At 40.7% G+C, this 13,290-nt stretch overlaps 1 protein-coding gene across 2 annotated transcripts; it reads right to left on the reverse strand.

Moving 5' to 3' along the window:
* Positions 1-754: 754 nt before the first annotated feature.
* On the reverse strand, positions 755-11,375 carry LOC138041572 (uncharacterized). 2 transcript variants are annotated; one of them, XM_068887314.1, is made up of 7 exons: positions 11,107-11,375; positions 9,889-10,043; positions 5,995-6,246; positions 4,602-4,793; positions 4,398-4,425; positions 3,794-3,856; positions 755-2,354 (listed from the first exon to the last, which is right to left on the reverse strand). In XM_068887314.1, exons 2-7 carry the CDS (start codon positions 9,937-9,939, stop codon positions 1,912-1,914), a joined length of 1,029 nt encoding a protein of 342 aa, XP_068743415.1. In that variant the 5' UTR covers positions 9,940-10,043; positions 11,107-11,375; the 3' UTR covers positions 755-1,911. The 2 variants fall into 2 exon arrangements, with proteins under 2 accessions (XP_068743415.1, XP_068743416.1); XM_068887315.1 differs by lacking the exon at positions 9,889-10,043 and having other exon boundaries at positions 11,107-11,372.
* Between the last annotated feature and the right edge of the window lie 1,915 nt (positions 11,376-13,290).

Raw genomic sequence — 13,290 nt, forward strand, 5'->3', positions numbered from 1 at the left:
TCTTATGCTTAATTTTCGCCAAACATGCCCTTACTTATCCCAGACACTAATTTTTCACAGAAACTCAGCCTCACGGGAAGAGATGCAAAAGCTAGCGTTTTAACTTTCTTATTTCACCATTACCCGTATAGTATTTATTTTGATATTCAGCAAGTTTTGGTTCAGTTCCAAAAAAGGGGATAACACTAATTCATGAGGCCAGAGGGTTTGCACATGGTAGCGGATTATCCCCATATTGTATGCTGATAAACAAACTGCGGTCAACTGCGAGAGCCTAGTTCCCAAGAAACGTGAGAAGAAGAGAAATTCTACGAGAGAAAATTTCAATATTACCAACAGAGGGATCATGAAAGTAGATCGGTTCGATGTGATTATTGGCTTTCTACCCAAATTGAAAAAAAAGGGGAACAATGGGCGCTTTCCCGTCCTTAAAAGATCAATAATTTTATGTGGCGAATGGAACAGCATTTTTTATTTGGCCGCTCAAACCAATCTCATCAACGAGTGTTGCCCCAAAACAGCAATTGCCCGCGAGGAGGCATAAACTATTGGAACGAAATTTTCCAGTTGTACCGGATTCTAGGACTTCAGGATCGCTGCACGAGATATAATAAATTTCCGAATTTTTTCCGGTATAATATTTTCGTTCCATTCGATTCCTTACCCGGTTTTTTCGAATCATTTTCAGGCCGAATGGAAAGTGCTCAATGAATATACGCTGCTATAATTACAAAAAATCGACATACACATGTACCGTAATCAAATGCAGCTTGGGTTTTATTCAAATGGTTTCAAACGAAGCAACTTACGCGAATGTGAGGGTCAGTCATTCTTTTTCAAGCCTGTTCACTGTCTTGCCAGGGAAGACCCAGGAAAGCTTGTCGAATTAAGTATTGATACAATTTTTATGGCTATCAAAAAACGCAATGCTCGCCTTTTTTTTTCTGTTGACTCCGATAAGAGAAGACAATGCCCATGAAATTAGAATGTTGTTCAGTTCAAAGTCGATTGAACACTAAACGATGTTCCACTGGCCTTTTAAACGTTCTTCTGCTTTATCAATAACAAAACTTGGTAACAACTTACTTTCAAACAAGTTGAAAGGCTGAAATTAGTGCAATAAAACGATTTTACGAGCATCTTGAAGGTTGAAACATATATTAATAATTACTCCAAAATAATGAAACATTTGCATATGTTAAAACTACAGATAGTTTTCATTTGGCGTCAAGGAAACCATTTTAATTTACCAAAATAAAGCTTGAAGGACGGCTATGTTGGCCTATTTAAAAAATCCTATCGAAATTAAACTCCTTGACCCACCCCAGTCATGTAAGTGTGGAACTGTACAGTCCGCTGCTTAGTTCCCAGGTGCCCGTTTCTCAAAAGTCCCGAAACTTTACGGGCCATTTCCGGGTGTCAAAATTCCCTTTGTATCTCAAGAACGGAGAGGATTTAATTCGTCAAACTTCACAGTTATTTTTCTTTTTGTTACCTTGAAAACATGTTAAAAGATCGGCTTTCCAAAAAACAAGCGGTTGGCAATTTCACAAATGACTTTGCGGGCCCGGAAAGTTTTCGGGACTTTCGAGAAACGGGCCTCTGGTCAAGGAAGGAAAATGATGCTAGGGTTGACGTTGCACTCACTTCGCTTCCATAATCAAACTAATGTGAAATGGCAACTTACCAACCTAGAACAAAAATTTCACATAACAAAAGCAGTGAGTTTTCATTACAAGTTTACTCATAGCCTCAGCTCAGGACACAGTAGATTACTTTCAAACCTTTAAAATTTTCGATTGTAAAACTGAAAATTGATTCCACACCGATAAAACAGAACAGGATATCTTTCCAAAATACAGTCACTCAGTGACGTGTGAAGTACAGTTACATCTGCTGAGCTTTTCTGTGTCACTGTTTTACTGCGGTAACATTTTCATGGAACCTTTCCAACACATTCCCAGGCGGATAATACCTCGCTACGAGGTACGTAAGGTTACCATCCAGACTCTTACAAGATCCCACTCCGATCTCAGCAGTATTTCGCCATACAATCTGGGTGAAATGACCCGTATCTATACTAAACCCAGGGGTATCATAATCATAGGATTTTATTTCCGAATACCACATCTTAACGGCGTCAGATACTTCGAAGTGGTCTGACATACGGCAGACGTTCTCGCCGTTACACTTCCGCTCTTCTTTGCTTGCGTGACGCAGTTCTCCGTTACTTGACAATTTCTCGGCCCAAGCCTGAGCATCCCTAGAAAGCGCAGGGGACCACCTCAAAGAAGGCACATTATGACGCATGCGCAATTCGTTGTGGGTTTGCAATACAGTAGCTATGAAGGAATCTGCAAGTTAAAGATTAAGAAGTATAAATGTTTCACGAAGACTACCAGTTGTAATTTTTTGGACAATAAATAATGTTACAGAGTCGTTTCAATTACAGTCGAACCTCAGGTTGCAACCTCCTCTCGTAAGTGACCACCGCTCAGTCCCCAACAACCACTTTCCAGAATACCAAAAGTTTCCAAGTAAAATAACTATATTTGGAACCTCTTGTAAGCGACCACCTCTCTCAAGCGACCGCGACCACTTTTAGAGCTACATGTAATAGTTTGAAATTTTCTTTTGTTGTTAACCTCCTGTAAGCGACCACTTGGCAGGTAATAGAGCGGAAATTGCATAGTAAGGTCTCGTAAAATCATCCCATTCCTGGGTAGCTAACAAGAGAGGGAAATTTCTCAATGGGAAGTACTGGATTTTTTTTCTGGAAATTGACTTTTTTACATCAGACTTTTTTACCCATTCCTGGGTAGCTAACAAGGGAGGGAAATTTCTCAATGGGCAGTACCGGATTTTTTTTCTGGAAATTGACTTTTTTACATCAGGAATAAAACATTTAAATTTTTAAAGGAAAAATGCATATACACTGTATTCTATCAGTCCTAAAAGAGACGAACTTAAATTTCTCATAATTATCGAAAATTAGAACTGATTTCATAATTGACTGTTCTCTCAAGAATAGTCAACAGTTTGACGGAACTACACTAGAATGAAAATCGAAGTACAGTATTCGGCGCAGTGAACAATCATTCCCTATTCAGCCCAAGTCATATCCACAGTTTTTGATTTCTTCAATTTCAGCCAAAGCATCGATGTCTTGTTGTCTCAAGTCCGTAAAAAAAATGTATTCACATGGTAATAAACAGTTTTGCGACTACTAAAAGTTACATTTTAAGCCGGTGACATACGGTTCAGCATTTGTTGATCAAAAAAGTGTTGCAGCTCCTGTTCAACAAATGTGGAACAGTGTGTCATGCAGTGTTGAATGTTGAAATAGACCATTGACATGACGTTGTTGAACGAAATAGCGAGGAGCACTATTGCTTTCAACAAATTGCCTCTTGTTGGCTGGAGCCAACCAATCGTTTTCCAGTCTCGCATTCAAGTTATTTGGAAGGTAAAAAATGCTGGCCGCAGCATGTGATGCTGAAGAATCATTTTTATTTGAATGGTACAAAGGCAACAAGGCTCGCCGCACACCGGCAATGACAACAACCTTTCGCCATCCGCCATTTCCAAATTTGCCGCCAAAAATGGAAAGAATTCGTAATTCTCGTTCGACAAAAATTGAATGTGTTTATAGCCATTCAACAAGTCGCAACATTGTCATTTAACCGGACGCAACATCATGCTGCATTTGTTGAGCAACAAATGGCGGTTTCACTATGTTGAACCGTGTGTCACAAGCTTTAGACTGCTATCATTTCGAGAAAACGTAACTTACCATCTAAGATGGCGCAAGAAGACTTCTCTTCGGCCAAACTAGTCTCTCTAGAAGGTGCCTTTTCTGCGAATCAATAAATAAAACGCGCCAGTTATTATTTTCCTTAGTATGAGCAACGACAACAAAATCACAACATCGTAGCGATCGCCTTCTGGCGTGATTAGCAACATGACGAAATTACAATACCCAAATCTGCCATTATGTATTTTTTACTGTTCTATGGGCCATTTGTGGAGCAAAAACCGCCATACTGGAGAGCATGCAAATTGTGCACTGGGGCATCTAAAACAAAGGGACTTAATTTTATTCAGTTATTATTTTTTTATAAGGCGCGTTCCTTTGGGAGGATCCGAAAAAGGATCACTGATCCAGGATCACTTGGATCACGGTGCATCAAAGGAACCGTAAAATACTTTCCCAGCGTGGATTCATCGGTTCCTCTGATGCACCTTGTGATCCAGTTGATCTTGGATCAGCGATCCTTTGTTACATCATCCCAAAGGAACGCACCTTTATAGATGTCCCAATGCGCAATTTGCTCTCCAGTATATCGGTTTTTGTACTGTACCATGTGATCACAAGCTGCAAAAGGCCTATTACTAACCTTGGCAATGCTCTTTATCCGCAGCAACCTGTTCAAAAGTAAAGGTTGAAAATCGCACATATTAGCAATGATCAGCAGAATCAGAAATTATGCAACTCCTAAACCGATCGTCTTTATCTCCACAAAAGCTACGTACGATACACATCTGAAAAAGTCAAAAATTAAGTCGCTTCTTTTACTTAGCATACTCATCAGTCAGAATACCTTAGGAAGGACGTTTCCGTTAAAGGCGCTCAATATGTTACCCGCGGGACGGTACCGTGCCACCACAAAAACACTTCCATTGCTACTCTTAGCTCGTGCCATGCCGAGTTCCTTCGTGTCCTTCCATACAACCTGTGTGAAATGTCCAGTTCCGGGCTGATGGCCTCCTTTTTTAAAATTGTATTTTTCTGCCTGTGAAAGAAAAAAAAAAGCAGGCGTAAGTCTTTTTTCATGTTGTCTTGATTGAATTTTCATGCAATCGTCCAAGGGACGCGGGAGGTTGTGAGTTCAACTCCGGCCGGACCAACACTCAGGGTCGTTAAATAACTGAGGAGAAAGTGCTGCCTTCAAGTTTGTATTTACATCTGCAAATGGTTACACTCTTTAGTCTTCTCGGATAAGGACGATAAGCCGGTGGTCCAGTCTCACAACCCTTCAATGTTCATAATCCTGTGGGACGTAAAAGAACCCGCACACTTGTCGCAAAGAGTAAGGCATGTAGTTCCCGGTGTTGTGGTCTGCCTTCTGTGGTGTATCATGGTTGGGAGGGTAAAATGGTGGTAAACCTCGTAGGGGACCTATGTCCTATTGTTAATTCCACCATGTATGTATTCACACTTAATCACTAAATAAAATAAATAAATAAAGGGTTTACTTAAATCTTGGTTATATCATTTAGACCGTGCTAGTGGACTTTAATTTTGGAATAAATTATGGGTCTTAGCACAAAAGGTGGAAAGGGACCTCAGTGTCAAATGTTTCTGGGAAACCTCACAGGGAGACTTTGTAGAAAAAACGGGGAACCGCGTATGCCATTGTCATATCATGGCTTAGAATCCTGACCCCTACTGATCTTTCGAGATCTTAGAGTCGGTGTACATCAGTATCAGAGAATCCAGCCGTGCCTTTTCCTCGTAGCCTTATCGAGGAATACTTTCAACTGAACTGCGCAACTGCACAGATATTTTCATCGGAATTTTTTTTTTTTTTAGTTTACTTGTATGAAATTGGATAGCGAGGTGAAACATTTTCTTAAGTCTTTTGCAGCTTTTTAGCTTTCACCCAACTTTGGACAATGGAAATGATTAGTGCAGTATTTTCCTTTTTTTTGGAACAATAGTTTGATATCTCAAATATTTCCTTAAAGATTTTGCTTCAGCCGAACATGGGAGGCATTGCCCTCTACTAAGTGCAACACGAATATCTAGGAATTTCTAACATTTTACTGATTTCGCCGTCAAAAGTAGCAGAATTGGGCCCTATCACCGTAAACAGCAGCAGCTAATATGATTCAAATAGCGATGCCATTTACTCTGAGAAGCACCTGTGCAATCTCGAATCCATAAGACTGCACATTTCGCACGCCCGTAGATTATGCACCACGCTTCATTACCTCAGAATACCAACTTTTAACGGCCTCTTCTGCCGCAACATCAAAGCCCTGAGATGACATGAATACATTTTCTCCAATTCCTTCGAGTTGATCGTGTTTCAGCCTTCCTTCCTTGGCAAGTTTCTTAGCCCAGACTTGTGCGCTTCTTGAGAGATCATTGGACCAACTCAGAGCCTGGACATTGTGTGCTGAACGTAGCTTATTATGTTCGTCTAGGGCGGTTCTTGAAAACTCATCCATTATCTGAAGATGCTAATTCAGTCAAGAATAAATAAGAAAATAACACTGAGGGCCGTTTTTGTACTTGGACTCCATTCACAGGAAGCAAAATAACTCTTTCCAATGTGGCCCGGGTTCGATTCCCAGATTCGGCGTCATATGACTTCATATGTGGGGTGAGTCTATTGGTTCTCTACTCTGCATCGAGAGGTTTTTCTCCGGGTACTGCGGTTTTCCCCTCTCCTCAAAAACTAGCATTTGACTTGATGTGCCTTAGATGTTAATTTCAGTTTACAGTGTCCCCAATAGTGCTCCAGCGCTAGAACGACTGGACACTTAAATAAAGTTCCTTTCCTTTCCGCGCGCAAAGGCAATTCCAGACATTGGTACGAAATTATTGACGTAAAGGAAAGGAAAAATAAGGCTACACAAGCGACAACAAACAACAAAGCTACAGCAAAGCAATCTGAATGATCAGCCGCCTGCACTGACTTGCCTATGGTTCTTTGTTGTCCCAATCATAGTTAATCGAGGACTGGTTATGAAACCTTAGAACCTTCAAAAGCGAGAACAATGTTGTCGCAATCGATGTTGAATTGACCGTGACCATGCAGAATCTTTTGTTTTCGCTTCGCACGGGTTCGCAAATTAGTTGCGCATAATTTAATCGAAGGACTTGATTGATTATCTTCTCGAAAAAATGTGTGGTTTGTGGAAGGGTAAAAAATACGGACAAAATAATGAAGCAAAGGAACTTGTCGAGTTTTATGACCATCTCCATGCATCAACTATGTCCCAATATATCTCCGCCTACTACAGGGGCGTAGCGTCCATGTACGCACGTACAGCTCAAATCCTGGAAACCTTATTCCCTGGGAGCATTATTTCTTTAAAGTCGTTATAAAATCGGGCAAGTTTTTTAAATTCCGTATTATACTGGTGTCCCTCTGCGTGAGTATTTCCAGTATCTTTTCATTAACCCATACAGGCCTGGCCAAAGGATCCAACATTGCTGGAAGCTGTTGAAGTGTCGAACACGAGGTGGCCAAACGAAAGCAGCATGCTGGTTCCAGCATTTTGGACTCAAGGGTCTGGAACCAAAATATACCCAGAATCCTTAGAAAACAAACGACAATGTCGGATGATATTGCACTAACATGTTGGACCCGTTTGGCCAGGCGTTAACGGCAAGGAACGTAATAGTGGACGAAAGCAAAAAGAATATTCTGCCCTCCGAGGCCCCCACATGGAGTCAGTCTTATTACCAGTCCCCAGTTCCCGGCTAGAAAGGGTTATGATGATCCAACATATCCTCTATGTCTGGAATGACTATTATCGACAATTCGTAATTTTCCCTGGATTGACTATTATCGTCATTTTAGGATTACTCTGTCTCAGGACTTGTGGTAGCAGATGAAAGAAAAAATGAAAAGTGGCATCCCTGGACGGGATTTGAACCCGGAGCTCCCAATGGAATGAAGGAACTGTTTTTATCCACTTATCAACTAAAGATCAACTGGCTGACAGTTGCAACGATCATTTATCAAATATAATTAGTATATATAATGTAGTTGCTGAATAGTGGTTAAGACTAGGATTTGATTTTAAAATGGTTAGCTTTATCTTAAGGTTTGATAACCGACATTTTCTCCTTTTTAAACTTGTTTCTTAGCCGTTGATAATACACGTTTACAGCGGCATTCGGAAGAAAAAATATATTAATTGTTTTTTTTTTTTTAAGTGCCCTGTCAGTTAGCGATGCGGTTGTCTAGTGGTGAAAGGGTTATTAATCGAACATTCTCAGGTTCGAGTCCAGCGAGTTTAGGCATTGGGGTTCGGATTTTAAAAATAGATATTCATTTCCCATAATCCCTACCAAGCGCTAAGCGTCCTAAATTGACGATAATAGTCAATTTAGAGAAACTTAGGAATTGTCGATAATAGTCATTTCAGAGGTAGAGGATGTGTTGGATGATCATGCTCAACAGCGTACAGAGAGCGGGCTCTAGATTGTTTTCTCAGGCCACAATTTATGACTTTAACGTTAATCTTTCGGGTGCTACCGTCTACCAAGACTCTCTGATAAAGATCCACGTAGGTCTCGGAAATTTAGCTTTTGGTCTATTCAAATTCCTTTTGCGGTGGTCAATTCTGTTTGATCAACTCACTCGTACTGGCCATGCCAAACAGTGCATTCCTGCTGGGTCTCCCTGATAATCCGGTAATGTGATACGGTTTATCTCGTTCAATTCGGGCTAATCTCAACTCACATGTACTGAGGTATTTATAACTAAAGTTGAACCTCACTTGAACTCTCGGATTGAAAGCTCTCGTAAGCGACCGCGACCACCTTTGGAATTACCCAACAATTACCCGACTAGACTTTCCCATTGTTTTTAATTTTCTCGCTGGTTATTAAGCACTTAATGACTGGCCCCAAGGGAAACAGGGAGTTTTGTTTCCCCGAGACCCTCAATGTTCCCCGAGGCGAAGCCGAGGGAAACATTGAGGTCGAAGGGAAACAAAACTCACTGTTTCCCGCGGGGCTAGTCATTAAGTGTTTTGTTATACCTTCCAACTCAAAATGGAACAATACACAGATAAAAATTATTTGCTTGACGTCGGCTGGCGTACAGATTTGCCGCCGTTTCAGGGGCACCGAACTAATCTGTTCCTCACATTATCTGTTCCCCAGAGGAATCTTGCTGGCTGGCAAAAATACAGGTGTTTCGATGAGCTGGCTGGGAAATTTTGTTATTGACAGAGGTTTTGCCTGGTAATTACTGACTTTTTCTTGCATTTCAACCCGAGCTGGCTGTAGAAACTCTGAAGACTGAGGACGACTAAAAAAATAACCTGTTTTGTCCCGGTTTTGTCGCTTTTGTTCGGTATTTTTGGATCGTGGGATTTGAAAGCGCGCGGAATTCCTGGCTGGGAAATAAATTTGATCTGCTGGCTGGGAAACCAACCAATTTTATCTAGCTGGCTGGGAAATTTCTTGTGTGTCTTGCTGGGAAAAAGGAACAGATAATGTTTTCCCAGCAACACTGAAAAACACCTGAAAATGCCTTAATAACATTTATTTTCCTTAACCGGGTATAATAATACATTTTACAACAAATTGGTCGTTGGGTGCCCCTGCCGTTTCAAAGGTGCACGACCTGATCACGTCTGAGTCGAAAGTTCAAGTTGTTGTTGCCCTAGGGCGTCATGAAGTTTTGTTCGCCCTAGGCCGTCATAAGTGTTTGGCCAATGACATTTGACACGTTCTCCTCCAATCAGAAAACGTATTTGAGTTGGGAGGTATAACAAAGCTTGTTGACCGACACACGACTGCTATTAAAGGTAGCCTCGCTCTTCAAGGCGGGCTTTGAATGTTTTGGCTGGGAATGTTTGTAAGGATATTTTGGCAGATGAGAATGAGAATAAAGAAGTTCTCGTTATCTTCTGATCAATAAGAATTTACAAATCCTAGAGACTTGTAAGCTATCAGCTCTAGTAGCGACCACTTTTTCGAATTCCCTAGTGGGTGGTCGCTTACGAAAGCTTCGATTGTAGTTAGGTACTATGGTGGACATAAGAACTTTAACCAGCTGAATTCACTGTGAATTGGCCTTTCGGACAACTAAACTCGCTCATTATGGGGGAAGATTCAGTTGTTTCGGTCCGGCTTACAAGAACGCGGTTGAGACAGATGAAGATAATAATTCCACCAGGAATATGCATGTCAACGACTTCTTTTGATTGAATGGAAATCTGTTCCTGTGAATAGGTGATAAGCGACAGGAAGACAATCAGCAAGGTTGAAGAGATTTATACAGTATTTATCCCTGATGAACACAAAGAAAAACGGATAAATGAAAATGAGAATAACTAAGGTTTCTTCAACATCCATGAACAATTTTTCGGATTTTCTGGATGTTTCCACGTCAAGAATAGCTATAATCCTCGCCAGATAACATAAATTTTAGCCTCTGGTTAAACTCTGCGACTAGCCAAGCTACGGCCCATGTCCAACTTCTTTAAGCCGTTATTTACATCTCAATCGCTTTTGTTTGGAAGCACATGGCCAAAATGGAGAACAATATGAAATTTATATGCGATAGTGAAAAGTCAGTTTGTTATGTCTCCAAAAGTTTCGGGTAAACGGACTCTGCTCCCGTATATTGTTTTTATTACCGGCAATATTCAACATAGTGTATTTTGTATGTTTGTCATAAGATGTCAACTTTGAATATGCATGCGTGCACGCGGAGTTGCGTTACTTGAATTGGGCATCGGAAAATCATCTGACCAAATACATTTACTTTTTAAACTCATTCCTAAATGGAATTAGTCTTAATTAGTCAATACGCATCGGCTGTTCCTTCACGGGTATTAAAAAAAGATAGAATTCAGACTACTGCATATAACTTTTCAATAGTATTGTGTTCTAATATTTCTTTCGTGTTCCTTGATAAATACTGAATGCTTTCATGAATGAACCACAAACTAAGCCTGAAGAGCTAAATATCAAAGGTTACAAATAAGTAGCCGACGTTTTCAGTGATTCGAATAGCAGTTGGCTTCTACCAGCTTCTACACATCATAACACGGCTAAATTAATGCTTGATGGTCCCCAAATCATGTTTAAGCGAAATATTAGGCCCGTTTTAAATGTCGCATTTTACATGTGCCGAATCTAATGCAAATAAGGAAAAAATCTATTGTTTTCGCTCATTTGCATTACATTCGGCCCATGTAAAATGCGACGTTTAAAACGGGCCTTAACTGTGGTAAATTATCTGACATATGAACTAGCTGAATGCGATTGACGAGGTAGAATTCCTCACGTTTGAAGTAATGAAAGAAAAGAGGGTAGAATGTAGCTTACGCTGTTTACTTTTCACTTACCTTTCCTACTTGTCCTGGTTAAAAATAATGATTAAGTTATCGGAGTTTGCGCGCCGACAAACAGACAGTAATAAATCGGATCTTTCTGCATGTACCGGAAAGCATTGTATTTTTGGTCACTTGGGACCAGTCTTTATTTGGAGTTGTTTTGTTTTCTGTCTTTTGTTTCTTTTGTTTTACGTAATCTGTGCTCCGGTACCTGCAGAAGGAACCAATTAACCTAAAGCCAGTCACTGGTCTTCGGTCCAGGCAACCGCACCAAAAATAACTAGGAGCCCAACGATCAGCGACCCCAACCAAGAAGAAATATAATAGACATAGACATCATTAAAATAAATGGATGTTGTTGACAGATGACCTCAGATATAAGGCATGGGTCGCACTTGGGAAAAGTTTTCAACTTTGCCGACCGAAAAAACCACAAAAATTCGAAACCGCAATCGGAAATGAAAACTTTTAGCCAACGGGTCGCACTTGTAGAGTTTTGATTCATTGCCAAGTGGAATAGAATTTCACTGAAAAAATATTTTGTTATCATTTCAAGCAACATGCTTCCCGATGAACCCTTATTTCTAACTATTTATAACAACACTTTCTCTTAACTGATTAGAGTGTAATTTGAAGTGCTAATTTTGTACCCCATATGAAACATGTGAGCGTTAGCCCTACTAATGGAAATGGGTCCACACAAGGACGGAGAAAAACTCTGACTAGGTGGGAATTGAACCCACGACCTTCGGGTTAGATCACCACTGCTCTACCGATTGAGCTACAAGGTCAGACGAGAACAGGCCGTGGGAATTGAAGATGTTAAAGAGTTTTCTCCATCCTTGTGTTTTCTCTGTCCTTGTGTGGGCCCATTTCCATTAGTAGGGATAACGCTCCCATGGTTCATATGGGTACAAAACTAGCACTTCACATTACATTCTAATCTGTTAAGTTTGTAGAAATATAAGTGCTACACGGCCAACGTTTGTAAAAACGTAACCCCTCCTTGTACTTGTACATGTTCATTGCCGTGACTTTAACATCTTCAGTTCCCACGGTCTGCTCCCGTCTGACGTTGTAGCTCAGTCGGTAGAGCAGCGGTGATCCAACCCGAAGGTCGTGGGTTCAATTCCCACCCTGATCAGAGTTTTTCTCTGTCCTTGTTTGGGCCCATTTCCATCAGTAGGGCTAACGCTCACATGTTTCATATGGGGTACAAAACTAGCACTTCAACTTACACTCTAATCAGTTAAGTCTGTTGAAATATAAGTCTGTTGAAATATAAGTGCCACACGGCCAACGTTTGTAAAAACGTAACCCTTCCTAACACCTTCTCTTGTTCGTTCGTCCACTTTTCATGAGATCGTTTGCCAGTTTCCTAAAGATCAGCATCCCAGGAAACAACCGAGAAGACTACGTTAAAAATCTTTGGGTTGTGAATGGTCGTGGCTGAGTTTTGATGTGCTAGGTCGGCTTGCTTGCATAGTCCGTAAAAACCTTGAAATTGGGATGGATAATAAAAACCTTGTCCATCCCTAACGAAAGCGCGAAGATTTCAGAATTTCCACGTTTTGTTCACATAATTATATCGTGTTGCAAATCGATCACGTTTCATTGACAAGCGTTGACAGTTACCGCCATGATTCCTATTAGCTCGAGTTTTCCAAAATCTGCCTGCCCCGCCCAAGCACTACGGTGCCTTTGATTTTTTTGGCGATTTTCCAAAAAAATTCCAATTGGAAAACTTGGGGTCGCACTTGGCAATGTGAACTGATGACAGATTTTTACCTCAAAGTAAACAAATTTTCCGAAAAGTTTCCCATGTGCGACCCATAGGCGAGCATAGGTCAAAGGTCAAAAAACATGACTAGAATTTTGTTTCAAACAATAAACACCTGGCCACAGTTTTTCAAAAGGTGGATAACGCTATCCACCGGATAAATCACTATCCATTGGATAGCGAAATTGATTTCGCTATTACTTATCCAGTGTATGGTGATTTATCCGGCTGATAGCGCTATCCATCGTTGGAACAACTGGGGCCTGGTAAGCACATTTGCCACACTAGTTTTCGAACAAATTGTTTTCTTGGTGATGAAATGGTTCACCTCTTTTGAGCGAAACTCAAATCGTAATTCCTCAAGTAAAAAATCTTTACGCTTCATACAGGAGCCGAGTTACCCGGAGCCTCGATCT

Source organism: Montipora capricornis, chromosome 3 (genome assembly GCF_036669925.1).
Source record: "Montipora capricornis isolate CH-2021 chromosome 3, ASM3666992v2, whole genome shotgun sequence".
Lineage (NCBI taxonomy): Eukaryota > Metazoa > Cnidaria > Anthozoa > Scleractinia > Acroporidae > Montipora > Montipora capricornis.

Excerpts from the sequence above, each read along its gene's own strand:
- LOC138041572 (XM_068887314.1), bottom strand. The coding sequence starts at position 9,939 with ATGCATATTCCTGGTGGAATTATTATCTTCATCTGTCTCAACCGCGTT. Across the intron at positions 3,857-4,397 it reads GGATAAAGAGCATTGCCAAG|AAAAGGCACCTTCTAGAGAG; the intron begins GTTAGTAATAGG and ends ATTGATTCGCAG. Across the intron at positions 2,355-3,793 it reads TTCTTGCGCCATCTTAGATG|ATTCCTTCATAGCTACTGTA; the intron begins GTAAGTTACGTT and ends TTTAACTTGCAG.